The following is a 14,732-nucleotide window of genomic DNA, read 5'->3' on the forward strand; positions in this document are numbered from 1 at the left end:
AAAGTTACAGGACCCTAGAGGCCTAGCTATTCTCAACCTAAGGTTTAGTTGTACTAAGTATTAACACTAAAACAGTAGGGGGTTCCTGGAGAATGTTGTACTCTGTATTTGCTTCAAATATTTGTCAATGGGCTTCATGTTATAAGGAAATTTAATTTTATCTACATTTCCTTTTGCCTTTGTTCTCCATATCAACAGGAACCCAAGAAAATTTTGTGAAAAGAATTCACCGGGACTTTGTACCCCCAAATGAGCAGTTTCTTGGCACATAGAAGGTGGGTGTCAATAAATGGAAGTTATTGGAATTGAATGCTACTACTATTGAAATCAACCACATTGGGAACAACTTGCACTAGTTTTGTGGAATTGACTCTTCTGTGGGAGGGGCTGGGGGCCTCTTTTATTTAGAAAAAGATGTCCAAGTGGAGACCACAGTCTCTGGTGGAAAAAATTATGCCAGATGGTTTTGTGCTCACACAAAATAGTGAGCAGAAAATTTAAGGGTGGTGGGGGCAAAGGAAGTCGGTCAGGAAAGAGGGAAATGAGGTGGAGGACCAAACAAAATACAGAAGAGCAAGCTCCACCACTTTTCCTCATCATTTTCCTAACCCTCATAGCTCTAAAAGCACTATATATTACTCCCATTTCACAAATGGGGTTCAGGTGGAGTACGGGTAGGGATTTTCCCAAATGAGAATAGTGGATGAAAGCAAAGCTAACACGCCCATGTGTGGTTATGTCTACCAGGCTTCCGGCTGCTGGGAGAGAGCAAGAGGGGAGAGAGTAATTCCAATTTGCAATACATGTAAGGATAGGTAAATTTGGAGGAAGGTGATGAAAATAGCTGTTAGGATGGTGAGATTATGGGCGATGAGAACCATCTAAATAGTGTTGACGCTATCTTTTCAAGAATAATTCAGCCAATGTAAGGAAAGATGTTGAAACCAAATGCCTTTTCCAGCTACCATCTCCCCGCGGAGTGACTTATCCAACAGGCTGGGGGTTAGTCAGGACTCCAGGATGCACCCCAGACAGGGGACAACATTCCCCAGCTCATTAATAGGGAGTCACTGATGACTTAGGCACACGTCCCCACTTTCCCATCAGCGTTCGCTTCCGCTTGCGGACCGCCGACCTCTCGTTCTCTCCAGCGGGTAACGAGCACCGCCTATCGGCGGTCGGCTTCGCGGAGGTTTGGCCCCGCCCCCGAGGAAAACGCGCATGCTCCCCAATTCCTCTCCGCCTCCGCCTCCAGGCGTCTCGCGACAGTCGCCCAGCGGCGGCCTGAATCTCGCGATAAAGGCTTATTGTCTCGCGGGACCGCGGCTGGCAGACGGGCTTTCAGGCGGCCCTGGCCGGGGAAGAGGAGTTGCATGTGTCGCTTCAGCTGGCGGTAGTGGCGGGAGCGGAGGCGGCGGGGGTTGTTCGACCGCCTGGGTAACGATCCCTCGTGTCTCTCCCTCTTCCGAGAAGCTCGTAGAGAGCATGGGGGAAGCCGAGGTGCTGCCCGGCGGAAGGGGGCCGGGCCGAGCGTCTCCACACCCCCGCCCACATGGGCCCCTCTGGTGTCCCCGGGATTGCCCCTTCGCCTCAGATCTTCCCCTAACACCTGGCCGCCCTTGTCGCCTCAGTGCTCTTACATTCTGCCTCTTCTTGATTCTTCTGCCCCCATTTTCTCTCTTCAGATTCTGGTCTCCCCGCCGCCCCCCCACTCCCATCTCCTTTCCCTACTCTTGGGTCCCTCCCTTGGCGTTTAGCTGCCCCCACACCCTGTATTCTGGGCACCTCCAGTCGCCCACCCCTTCTTCGTAGGCTTTTCTAGCCTCTTTTCGTACAGCTGCTTTGTGGCCTTTATTGCTGCAGTTTGCATCCTTTCCAGTCACCCCCAGACCTTTTGCCCAGTCACTACGGATCCTTCTCCCATCCTATTATCCCCACTGCTTCCTTTTTCACTAGTGTCTCTTCCCCCATCCAACGGTCCTCTAGCTACTGTCACTTGCTTCCCTGTAGACCTGTGGAGCTGGTAGTGGTGCACCCAGAATCGCTCATATTTTATGAATCTTAGTGCAGCTTGTATCCTTCCTTCATTTAGGAACAGAATTGCAACAGATTTATGGTTTAGGTATTTCTCGTGGGCGGAGGTGAGACTACCATCTCAACAGTGCTTCTCTGGGATCTTGGTCCAAAATAGTGAACATGTGTTATTTTCCTTGCTTACAGGTTTGTGAGATGGCTGCTGATATTTCTGAATCCGTTGGGCATGATTGCAAAGGAGAGCCGAGGGGCAATACCAAGTTAGATGCAGACTACCCGCTTCGAGTCCTCTACTGTGGAGGCAAGTGTTACAGAGCAGAAAATGGCTTTTACTCATTTAATTTTTATGCACTGTGATGGTAGTTTCACATTTGATTCTATTAATCCTTGCTTCGTCTGTCCTTGTTATTTGGTAAATCCTTACCTGGGGGTGGGATGGGCGGGGAGGGCAGGTATTGGTGAAGAGGAGGCGTGGTTTAACAGATTTTTGTAACCTGTGTGACCTGTGTCTTGCCACTTGGCCTGGAGAAGCTTACGCCCAGGAGGAATAGAGACATGCAAATAGATTATTTCAACCGAGGGAGGACTTCTTGGAAGATATATGGAGTCTTCAGAAATGACAGACTGGATGAGGACTTCGGGAAGGGCCTCCCAGATGAAGTGAACAGCTGTGCAGGAAAAGGCTTGATGCGTTGTCTGTGGAGAGAAGAGCAGCTTTGTATTGTGTAGAGTAGAGTATAGGGTGGGTGTCAGTAGGGAATGGAAGATTAAGAGGTTGGAGTGACGGCTAGTAGGACAGTCTTGGGAAAGTGTTCTTGGTTTGACTGATAAGATATGTGTTAGATTGAACCAGGATTCTTTGTGTTTTCCCTCATTTTCGGTACAGACTATCCGTGAATTCTAAATGCTCTAATTGTATTAGCATTTTGGAAAGTGTCAGAAAAACTTGAAGGTACAAGATAGCAAAAGGGAAGGTAAATATTAATTTTTTCAGAAAATATATTTTTCTAATGTTTATTTTTGAGAGAGAGAGAGAGAGAGAGAACGTATGTGTGCATGAGTGGGGGGGAGCGAAGAGAGAAAGAGGGAGACAGAGGGTCCCAAGCAGGCTCTGTGCTGACATTGCGGACCCAGATGTGGGTCTTTAACTGACAAACCTGTGAGATCATGACGTGAGATGAAGTCGGACACTTACTGAGCCACCCAGGCATCCCAGGATCTATTTTTGACCATTTACTGTGTGCCTAGCAATGTTTTAGGTGCTGGGGAACTGAGTAGTGAGTAAGCCAGGAAAGATCCACGGTATTGGAGTATAACAGTGAGTGTAATAGAGACCTCATCTGGAGTCTAAGTAGTATAGGAAGAGAGGTGAGGTCACGGAATTAAAATTTCATCTGTTTGTCATTTAGGGGGTGTTTTTGATAGTAAGAATTATTATTGCTTTGATAGTAAAAGTTATCATAAAATAGTTTAGTAAGAATATAGGAATTGAGTAAGTGTAAGGCAGGGGAACTTTTTATAGGATTGATTGAGTTGTTATTGGTCTTATTTGGTCCTCTTGTTTGCCTTTGGAGTCACAGACCAGGGTTTGATCCTGACTCCAGTATTACCAGCTATGTGACCTTGGGCAAGTTACCTAATTCAGTTGAGGATTAGAGGTCTGTTTCTTAAGGTCTGTACAATGAAAATGATGATTATATCCTGAGTCAGGTGATTTGTATAAAACTCCTGACATAGCAACTAACATGAGAACATACTACAATAAATGTTGTTATTAGAGAAATGTACTAGTCAGATGTAGTTAAGAGCTGTTGTTCTTTATACTGTTTCATCTGAGGCTCCATATTTTCTAAGCTTCTCCATTATTTTATGTTCCACCAAGGAAAAAACCCTGTAAGATTGACATGCAATAATTATAAGATGCATCCCTATAAAAATGAAAAAAACTTAGAACTAATGAGATACAGTATACAACATCCTGTTAAATTGCTTATGTCACTGCTAAGGTGACTTTTGAACAATTGCACTAAATATGCAAGCCACTCAAGCCATAATTTGTGTTGCCCAGAAGTCCCTAACCTTGTCAAGAAAGGTTTATTTTCATTTCCCTCCTTAGTTTGTATTGATATTCCTGGCAGTAGGCTGGGGACAGGGTAACTTGCTCAAAGAGTTGTAGAAGCTCTTAGGTAATACTAAATTCTAAATTAGAGGGTACTGATTATAACTATGAGTAGTTCAGGAAAAGGCCTTTGTTCAGAGAGAAATAGGGAAATTTCCAAGGAAATGAGAGGCCTTAGATACTAGGTAGAATTTGTAAGGAAAACCATAGGAATTCTTAAGAACGATATGATGGTAAGATTTCATGTGGTTTTCTCAGGGGAAAGGGAAAGAAAGGGCTGATTGGAGGGGCACTTGAGTGGCTCAGTCTGTTAAGCGTCTGACTCTTGATTTCAGCTCAGGTCATGACCTCATGGTTCCATGGGATTGTTCATGAGATCCAGGTCTGTGTCGGGCTCTGTGATGACCATGCGGAGCCTGCTTGGGATTCTCTCTCTGCCTCTCCCCTGTGCACGTAGGCACGTATGCTCTCTCAAGATAAATAAACATGAAAATAAGTAAGAAAAGAAAAGGCTGATTGGAGCAGAGTGCTGGTTGATGTAGAGTGAGGAACAGGGCTGGGTAGGATGATCATTTCTGGGGAGACATTTTGTCTTCAAGATCTTGACTTCAGCATCTGAAGTCCATCAGAGTTTGGTTCCCAGCTCAGCCGTTAACTGACTTGTGTGACCTTAGCCAGCTCCCTTATCCATTGAAAAAGCCTACTTCGAGGGCTGTTGAGAAGAAGGAATAATACCCCAAAAGACTCCACTTCCTGATACTATCACATTGGGTTTCAACATAGTAATTCTGAGGGGACACAAACATTCAGACTGTAACCAAAGGTCTCATGAATGATGATGCTTTTGTTCTTCGTGTTTTTCCAGTATTAGTGATGTGAAATTTGATGGTAACTGTTAGATCTTTGTGTTGCAAAGCTACAGTTTGCAAAAAGGGAAACTGACTTTAAAAGCAAGTAACAGTGAACCTGGAAGAATTGTCCAAATTCTTACATTGTATTAGAATTTTGTTGAACTGAATAGTCTTTGAAATGGCATACAAAGTTATGTAGCTTTCATATTTGCTGTAATGGCATTTAACCTACAATTATATCCTGAATTGTGGCTGGATGTCTGTACCTACTGGTATTTGAACATGAACTTGGAGGATTGCAGAGCTCTGGCTAACCAGGGAGTGCTTTAGTGGAAAGAACTCTACACTTGAAATAAAGAGGTGCTAGATTGCTAGTTTTCTTCTGCCACGTACCCCCTTTGTCATTGGCTGAGCTATTTAACCTTTTTTTTAGAGCTTCATCTATTAAACAGTGATGGTGGGGTGAGCAGAAGACCTGCCTCCGTCACGTGGCTGGGACACAGCTGCACATCCTGTGTGTGTCGTGTGATCTGATTTAGTGGTTAAGAGCACGAGCTTCAGAAACAGACCGGGGTTCAAGTCCTGTTCTGCTAACCAGATGCAGTGGGTTACTTACTCGAAGTCTCCTCTCTCCCCTCGGTAATGCAGACGTGATTCCTACAGGGTGTGATGAGGACACACAGTAATGGACATAAAGATCATTGCTGTTATGAGTAACGGCGCTCCACCCCTCTTCTCCCTCACCCATCTGGATCTTGGGCACACTGAACTACTCCATTTGCCACCTTATAAGTAAAAAACAAAATAAGCAATTGACCTAGTAACAGAAATATATTTAAAATGGGAAACCTTTTGAGTTCTTCTATTAGCCTGTGCAGCCTGTACAACAGTGAGGAGATTGAACCAGCATTCTCTCTAGCTTTACAGCTGCATGATCTTACGTAGCATAATAGGAAAAAGAAGAGGAAAGAAAGAACCAGTTCCATTCAAGCTTTACTTGTTCTCTACTTAGCTTCAGACCCATTGAAGTGTTTCTGGTAAAACCCTAAGATATGCAGGTAGTATAGTTTGATGCTCTGTCAACTGAGGGACAGAGTCTTGTTTAGATAAAAAACAAAATTTGGGGCCCCTGGGAAGCTCAGTTGGTTAAGATTCTAACTCTTATTTTGAGTGTAGGTCATGATCTCACAGTTTGTGACTTTGAGCCCCGCCTTGGGCTTTGTGCTGACAGCGTGGAGCTTCCTTGGGATTCTATCTCCCTCTCTCTCTGCCCCTCCCCTGCTTGTCCCTCGCGAGCACTCTCTTTCTCAAAAATAAACTAAAAGAAAAAAAAAAGTAGAAATGAAACACTTTGTCAGATTTAAAATAAGAGCTATGATGAGCCCTCTGTGTTTATATACATTTAAATTTTCTTATCTTTCTTTTCTCTCCATTTCCCCAGTCTGTTCATTACCAACAGAGGTAAGTCCTTTTAAAATTCTTTTCTTTCTTTAATTTTTGCATTTGAGGTCATTGATTTTAGAGCTAGCCTGAGAGCTTTTTAAAAATTTTTCGTTTTCTATCATTTGATAGTAGAGTTTCAACTTTTTATAGAACTTCGGATTAGAATGATTTTATGGTCTTAAATAGTTTTCTTTAGACTTTGAGTCATATGTGTACATTGTTTGCACTTGACTAGACAGTTTGGACTTTTGCATGGAGCCTATGACTAGTTAGCTAATAAAGCAAGAGTAGCCTTAAAGCCAGAATCTAATGTCTAAGCAGAGGAGAGCATAAATTAAATTACGTATAAGATTTTTCTGTTCGTAAGTTTCTGAGTCAGGCTCTGTGGGCAAGTCACAGAAATAATGAGACACCTCTGTGCCCAGAGCAAGAGCTTGGCATGCTTGTTTTGATCTGTTTGCTTAAAGGAGAAAATGGCCCTTCTGTTTGATGAAGAGAAAATAAATTACTGCAGTGAGGAGGTGCCTAATCAAATTCTAATTTCTTATGGGGCATTTCCTGGTGGAACAGGGAATTCCAGGGGATAAGATGTCAGGTGGGAGTAGTTAATTTCATCCTTCTTAATATAGCAAATATAGGAAATGACTTTTAATTAAAATGTACTGGTTGACTGAAAATGTTCTGTTGTGACTCAGTTTGTTCTCCTCCCTCCCCGCCTCCCTCAGTACTGTGAATATATGCCTGATGTCACTAAATGTCGACAGTGGTTAGAGAAGAATTTTCCAAATGAGTTTGCAAAACTTACTGTAGGTATGATCATTTTTTTCTTTCATCCAAGCTTGTCTATGAAACAAATGCGCATAAGGCATTATTGGAAAGATATGAACAAGCTCCGTTAGGGCGTTACAGAATTGTGTTCATAGCTATTGACTTTAAAACCACTTTTGAGTGGAAGACTTTTGAGTATACTCAGTTATGTAAATAAGAATCCTGAAATTGCAAATAAAAAAATCTTAATGTAAGTTATTTTGTTCTAGGGATGTGCCACTAATGAATCAATTTAAAGTAAGGTACTTAGATATTTTTCCTAGCTTCATTATTAAAAATCTGAAATGGGAAAAAAAACCCAAAAAAACCCACTTTACATGCTTGGGTTAAACTCTCTTACATAGAATCACACACTGCTTCATGTGTCTTATCTCTCTGAGACAGTTTAGAACAATTTTCTTATAAGAAGGGTAATAGTTTAGGGGCATATGTATTTCTACTCATTCATTTAACAAATTATTTCTTATGAGCATACTGTATGCTACACATTGTCTTGATGCTGAGGATAAAGCAGTAAACAAAAGATTTACTCTTTGGAAATTATATTCTAGAAAGAGACTAAGTAAAACAACACAAAATAAGTATGTTAAATAGTGATAAGCAGTGAATGTGGGGAGAAAAGAATTGTTGGGGAGGGAATTTGAAATTTTAGGTGGGAGCAGGAAATATTTTGCTGAAAAGACCGCATTTGAACAAAGACTTAAAGGAAGGGAGGGAGGGGTCTTTTGGATATCCGGGAGAACATTCCAGGTGCAGTGCAAGTGCAAAGGCCCTAAGGCAAAAGCTTACCTGTGTATTCAGGAAGCATCAAGGAGACTGTCATGTCTGGAGCTTATGGAAGGAGGGGGAGAAGGGTCAGAGATGGAGTCAGAGAAGTAATGGAGGACCACACCTGCAAGGCCAGGTCTTGGCTTCTACTCAGAATGTGAGGAGCTATTGGGGAGATCTGAGCAGAAGAGCTAGAAGATCTAACTTGTTTCAGCGGCACCTTTTTGGCTGCTGTGCTAAAGAACAGACTGAAGAGGGCACAGGCAGACAAGGGAGAGCAGACAGGAGGCCATGGCGGTGATCAGGTCGGGAGGCCGTGATGACCCGACCAGAATGGTAGCAGTGGAGGTGGGGAAAAGTGGTCAGATTCTCGGTGTGTTTTTTGGAGGTGGAGTTGACAGGGTTTTCTCATGTGCTGCATGTGGGATGTGAGAAAAGGAGACATCTAGCGTTTTGGCAACTAGAGAGATGGGGTTGATGTTGCCAGAGGAAAGGAAGACTGCAGAGGAACAGATTTTTTCATTTTGTTCAAATATTGGCTTCTCTTACAAGATTGCTGGAAATGAAGGCAGTAGCAGGAAGGAAGGGAAAACCTAGGCTTGGAACAGCCCTCTCTGATGTACCGATGTTATTCTGTTGTTTGCTATTTTGATTTTCCAATCGTTTCCAAGAGGCACAACCTCTGAAACTTCATAAGGCCTTTTTGGATAGTAGCTACACAGTTGTCCATGGTTGAGTAAGAACCCTAAAGGGGGGTGTTGCATTCAGTCCGCATGGTCATGGTCAGCCCTGGACATGGCCTGCGTAGATCATGATATGACCTGAGGAGGGAGTCTTTTTATTCAGGACCAGACTTCCTTTTAACGTAGAGAGTATGTTTACTATCCTGCGGAACCTGAGTGTACTGTGCTTCTTTCATGTGGCTAAAAAGATCCTAATCCTCACGTATCAAAGACGTTATTTTGTCTTCTATCACCATACACTCAACCATAACGACCACAATTAAGAGTTGATAGGAAGTTAGCAATATAATCATTTGCTTTATAAATGGCATGCTGAGTTGTTGGCAAGACACCTTAATTGTGTAAGAAGTTGCTCTTAAGGTTATTTTGAAGTGATTATTAACGCTTTTGGATTTTATTGTTAAACCTAGAAAATTCACCCAAACAAGAAGCTGGAATTAGTGAGGGTCAAGGCACAGCAGGGGAAGAGGAAGAGAAGAAAAAGCAAAAGAGAGGTAAGGCCTAAATCTGTGGCTTGATTTATATAAACACACCTCTCTGCCAGAGGAAACAGGAAATGAAGGCAGTGCCAAAGCCAGCAATACTACTTGCTATTTTAGTTCCATATGTGTGCCCTACAGAGTGAGACAGGTCATATTCTCAGGATGACCTGATGTCATAGGATTTGGGCTTTCTCAGTAAGTTGGACCTAAGAAAACATGCTTCATTTGCTGTGTGCATGGGTAAAAAGCAGCCAGCCATCTTGTTTATGTCTTGGAAACTTTGTTACCTTATTAAAATACCTGTGTATTCTCTTATGTTGGAGTGAGGACATTAAGTAACTGTTGCATATACTTCTTTCTCTTCCTTCCAAAATGAATCCCTGTACTCTGGATCCTGTCCCTGCCTGTTTCTTCTTCCTTAATTATTCTCTCCTATGACTAAAATTAGCTTATTAGTAATTCCCTCAAAAGCCCAGGTCTTTGCCTTATTCCTTGCCCTGCCCTTCTTAGCCAGACTTCTTTAGTAAGACTAGACTCACGTCCTTGCCCTCTGTCCCTCATTGTTCATGCCTCATTCCATCCTAAGCTGACCGTCATGCCACAAAATTCCTCTAATGGGGGTCACTAGTGGCTCAGTAATTGCTAACTGTGCTGTGCTGCCTTGGTTTTTGCGACAGACCTCTTTCTTCACTCTCCCTGTCACTCCTCTTTGGTCTTTTCTACAGACTTCTCTTCTTGTCTGTCCCTAAAGAGTTGTATTTTCCAGGATCCTCTCCTCAGCCCTCATACCTTCTCGTTCTGCAGCTTTCTCCCCCAGTGATTCTTTCACATCCCCAACTGCTGACACTGCTCTACACTTGAAATTCCTGTACCTCTAATCCTGGCCTCTGTCTCTAGACTGGCAATATGCATGGTCCCATAGGCATCTCAAATGCAGTATTTAAAAACAAACAAACAAACAAAAAACCCTATTAAGTCCTAAATCTATGTCTTTTGGTTAATGGCAGCATACTTTATCTATTGATCTGTGCCAGAAACCTGAGACTCATTTTGGGTCCTCTTTCTTTACTCCTTTTAGTCAGTTCTGAATTGTGTTAACGTTTCTTCTCCTTACTCTCTTTATCCTGTGCGTGGTCACCATTATTGTTATCACTGTTTTGTTAGATTTTGATTCGTTTCCACCTGAACTAATGTAGGAGCCTCCAGTGGCCTCCCTGTCAGCTTTAGTCTTCAGATGCTCACGTTCCATGCTGTAGAGTGATCTCATGAAACCTAAATCTGGGTATTTCACTCCTGTAGAGTTGTTCAGTGGCTTTTCTTCTGCCTCAATATAGTCTAGTAACAGAGCTTAATGCAGTAGTCTGTGATGACTGGTGAGTAATCTTCTGCTTTTCTGGCATTCTCTGCTACGTATACATAAGCATCCTTCATCAGGACAATTGTAGTTCTCAAGTATAATGCCTTCTCTTATCTTTGTATTTGCTCTTTTCTCCTGGGTTCCTTTCTTATCGTATCTCTCCAGTCCTTCTGCTTCCATCTGGACAGTTAATTATTCTATAAGAACTTAAATGCCATTTCTTCTATGAAACCATTACTGGAAGCACAGTAAGCCATCCTCTGCAAAGATAGGCTAGTGCAGTATTTATGGATCCTATTATAGTATGTATTAGGTTGCAGTGCTTACTAAGCTTTTTTGTCTCCCTTCACTAGACTGAGAGTCCCTGGAGGGCAGGGACTGTGTTTTCTTTTGTTCATCTTTGTGTTCTCAGCCCTTAATACAGTGCTTGGCACATATCACTTAATATTCATTGGCTGAATACTCATGCATGTGTTTATTAGTTTTGTATTAGAAGAAGAAACTTTAGAAATTAATATTTGATATCTTTTGAAAATTAACAAACCTAGAGACAGTATTCTGTATGTTAAACACAAAACAATTAATGCTGAGCTCTTTTTTAATAAATAAAGGTGGAAGGGGTCAAATAAAGCAAAAAAAGAAGACTGTACCACAAAAGGTTACGATAGCCAAAATTCCCAGAGCAAAGAAGAAATATGTAACACGAGTATGTGGCCTTGCAACTTTTGGTGAGTTTAAGTATGTTTAAGATGTGGGAACTATATTCTCTCTTGTTCTCTGTCTCCCTCCCTCTCTCTCCCTGTCTTTATCTTGCTCTGTCTCTTTCTCTGTTATAGTCCCACATCATGAAAATTTCACAGATCTATTTTTCGCTAAGAAGATACAAAATGAGATTTTTCATTTCTAACTTAGCTCAAAAATCAAATTTTGAAGAAATTTAAAAAGCTTTTGCAGAGGGGACTGGTTTAACTTTCTCCTTTCCAGAATTCCTACTTGGCACATTTTATGTGGAATGAGGAGAGCTAGGTAGGATGTCTTTTGAAGCCTATCGGTACTGCCCCTCTGTCCCTGCAGGCTTGGATGGCAGAGGGTTGCAGAATGGCCCGTGGCCTCTGGGAGTGACAGTAGGGGGTGAGGGAAGGTGGGTATTGGCCCAGTGTCCTGCTTCAGAGCTGCTTCTGGAGGCCTTGAATGAAAGCGAAATTGTAAACCAGAGTCCCTCCTTGTGACAACACAGGTTAAACAATCTTGATATAGTAGGTTTGTTTCCCTGCTGTGAATTTTTCTCCTGTAAAAAGGGATAAACAAATGAACTTCATTGTACTTGGAAGTGTATATATAATACTTGTAATCAATATGTTCCTAGGTTTATTTTGGTCTTACTATATAAGTTATGAATAATGCTATTTTTATGCACTGAAGCTCTATTTGACCTTGAAAATAGTAAGTTGAGTTCTTAAGACCACTGCCTGTGGTAGTTTGTAATTATTTTGAAAGGAATATGAAACCCATTAAGGTGATCTGTTTTATGAATTTAAGATGAAGATTAAATTTCAAGATGGAAAAATATCTTTGATACATGATTCCAATTATAGTCTTGCCATTTCTTTTTTTTTTTTTTTTTTTAATAACAGAAATTGATCTAAAAGAAGCACAAAGATTTTTTGCTCAAAAATTCTCCTGTGGTGCCTCAGTAACAGGAGAGGATGAAATCATCATTCAGGGAGACTTTACAGATGACATTATTGATGTCATTCAGGAAAAATGGCCAGAGGTGAGTAGATAGAACGTGTGGATCTGTGGAGACAAGTTTTTAAAGCGGGTTGCTTCCTTCTTATTTGATACCACAATTCATGAGATGTAATTACTTGTATTTTACAGGTGGATGATGACAGCATCGAAGATCTTGGAGAAGTAAAGAAGTGATTTTGAAAATTTGTCTCTATTTAATGATTTGAACTGAGAGTTGATATGGCCAAAGGGAGAGAGGCCTTTTAAAAATATATATATTTATCCTACAGTAAAACTGTAGATTACCCTCACCCTTGGCATTTTCACTGTTCTGTATAAGGCTGCTTGTTTTTTTTTTTATTGCCAAAGTCTAATAAACAGGGGAGACTGTCATGCTTATGCATGAAATAGAACCTAGTCAAATAAAAGTTTTTGGTCATTTGGTACTGACTTTTCTCTTTCTCTTTTTAACTTTTTAGTTTTGGAAAAACACTAGATTTTTTGTGCAAAGTTTTTTCTGTGTATTATCTTAAAATAATCCTGATTTAATGAGTCAATTTTCTTTAAATAATCATGATTTAATTAAATCGTGATTTGAAGCTGAGTAATGTTTTAAAGAATTTGAATTTTGCCTTCATCACCATTAATGATTGTCTCCTTGCTTCTTTGGTGTGGTAGTTTCGAGATGCTTGGGCACCTAATAGATTTGTGGTTGAATTTGCTTCATTGTTACCAACCAAGTCCACTTCGTAGTCACATTAACTTAATGTTGGTAGGAGTTTTCACATTCTGGAGATTATTTGGTGAAGTATACTAAAGCCTTAAAACCATTTGCAGTCCGACCCAGTAAGCCACTCAGTTGACATTGTCCTAAAGATAGAATCATTCTTGCCTAAAACTGTGGGTGAAGGTGTTCATCACAATGTTACTCATAAAAAAATTGCAACTCTTATAAATGAACAGCTGGGAAATGGTTAGAGAGTGATGGTGCAGCATATGGTAGAATATTGATGTATTTTTAAATATTTTCCAAGAATACTTTGGAAACATGTTTAGTGAAGTTAAGTAGGGCAGTAGACCCCAAATCCATTTTATACATTATTGTCACCATTGTTTTGAGTGAAAGGCCATTCAGAGATGCTGTGAGTTCTTGTTCTAGCTATAAATTCTGAGAATAAAATTCTATCCAATTGAAAAGAATATACACCCATACTCTCTCTATATTAAGTAGTCTGGGAAATAACAATTGAAATGAGTCTTTCTCACAAGAGAAACAGTGACAATGAATTTTAATGAATGCACTAAATGAATTTAAACCTTGTTTTCATAAAAGGTCTTAAGTCAGGTGCTACAAATTGAAAAGAAGACTCCTGGTATTTTAAATTCCTATAGACACCTTTAAGAAATTTAGAACCCACTGTTTATTGCCCTACAAATGACAGCCTTGAATGAATGGCTTTTTAAAATAATTAAAGTCTTAGAAAAAATGTGTAATAAAGATGTAAATTAAGAAAATGAAATTTTGCATTAACTGAATTTTTACTAAATATGAGTATCTGATGAAGCAAATTGACCCATCAAGACCATTTGGTATGTGTTGTGTGTGTATTCTGTTCGTGCTGGAAGATGTCTATGTGCCTGTATCAGCTGTGTGACTCCATGTAAAGGTTCTCAGTGTTCACAGTTCTTGGCAAATGCAGTTTTAATCCATATAAAGCCTGCAGTGGATGTTACTGCAGGATAATGGAGGATTAAAATTGTTCTTGTGTATAACATGTGTGAATCTTTTCTTCGACCAGAAATTTAAAATGCAGCATCAGTTTGCTCTTTGGTTAAAATATACTAAGCTCAAGGATTGACTAATTCATATATTCTCTTCATGTATGTATTATGTAAATGTTTTCACAGTCTTTTTAGCAAAAAGAATGCTAACCTTTAAATAGCCTTATGTCATAATTGTAAAAGATTTGCCACAATTAAGCTGGCAATTTAAGTGCAACCCCAGCTTTGATAATATAGTATTTTATGTATTAAAAAATATAGATGTTGACAGTAACTGATTTTACAGTGTTTTAGTTATTACAAAGAAGCCTCAGTAAATCAGCTATTGCTTAAGATAAAATACATGGTAGCTTTCTCACTGTTAGTTAAAAAGTTGATAAATTACTGTTTTAAAGATGAATTCTACTTTTCAGATCCTGTTTTTGTTATTTTCTAAATTACTTAAGAAATATGGTAGGGAGACTGGAATGAGTTTGCTTAGTTCATCAGTTAGAATTAGATTCAGTATAAAATCAGATGCAGTGTAATTCTTGGAGCTTTCATAAAACATGCAATTTTTTAAAGTTCTGTCTTCAAAGGTCTTTTCTGTTTTAA

General features: G+C 40.4%; 1 protein-coding gene across 3 annotated transcripts; it reads left to right on the forward strand.

Annotated features, from left to right (window-relative positions):
* Nucleotides 1–1,292: 1,292 nt before the first annotated feature.
* DENR (density regulated re-initiation and release factor) lies at nucleotides 1,293–14,701 on the forward strand. Of its 3 annotated transcripts, none has more exons than XM_029922502.1 (8): nucleotides 1,293–1,393; nucleotides 2,221–2,335; nucleotides 6,446–6,465; nucleotides 7,173–7,257; nucleotides 9,197–9,280; nucleotides 11,237–11,353; nucleotides 12,260–12,399; nucleotides 12,507–14,701. In XM_029922502.1, the coding sequence occupies exons 2-8, from the start codon at nucleotides 2,230–2,232 to the stop codon at nucleotides 12,549–12,551; spliced, it is 597 nt and encodes a 198-aa protein (XP_029778362.1). In that variant the 5' UTR covers nucleotides 1,293–1,393; nucleotides 2,221–2,229; the 3' UTR covers nucleotides 12,552–14,701. The 3 variants fall into 3 exon arrangements, with proteins under 3 accessions (XP_029778362.1, XP_029778361.1, XP_029778360.1); XM_029922501.1 differs by having other exon boundaries at nucleotides 1,297–1,437; XM_029922500.1 differs by lacking the exon at nucleotides 1,293–1,393 and adding an exon at nucleotides 1,595–2,141.
* The last annotated feature ends 31 nt before the right edge of the window (nucleotides 14,702–14,732 follow it).

Source organism: Suricata suricatta, chromosome 14 (genome assembly GCF_006229205.1).
Source record: "Suricata suricatta isolate VVHF042 chromosome 14, meerkat_22Aug2017_6uvM2_HiC, whole genome shotgun sequence".
Classification (NCBI taxonomy): domain Eukaryota; kingdom Metazoa; phylum Chordata; class Mammalia; order Carnivora; family Herpestidae; genus Suricata; species Suricata suricatta.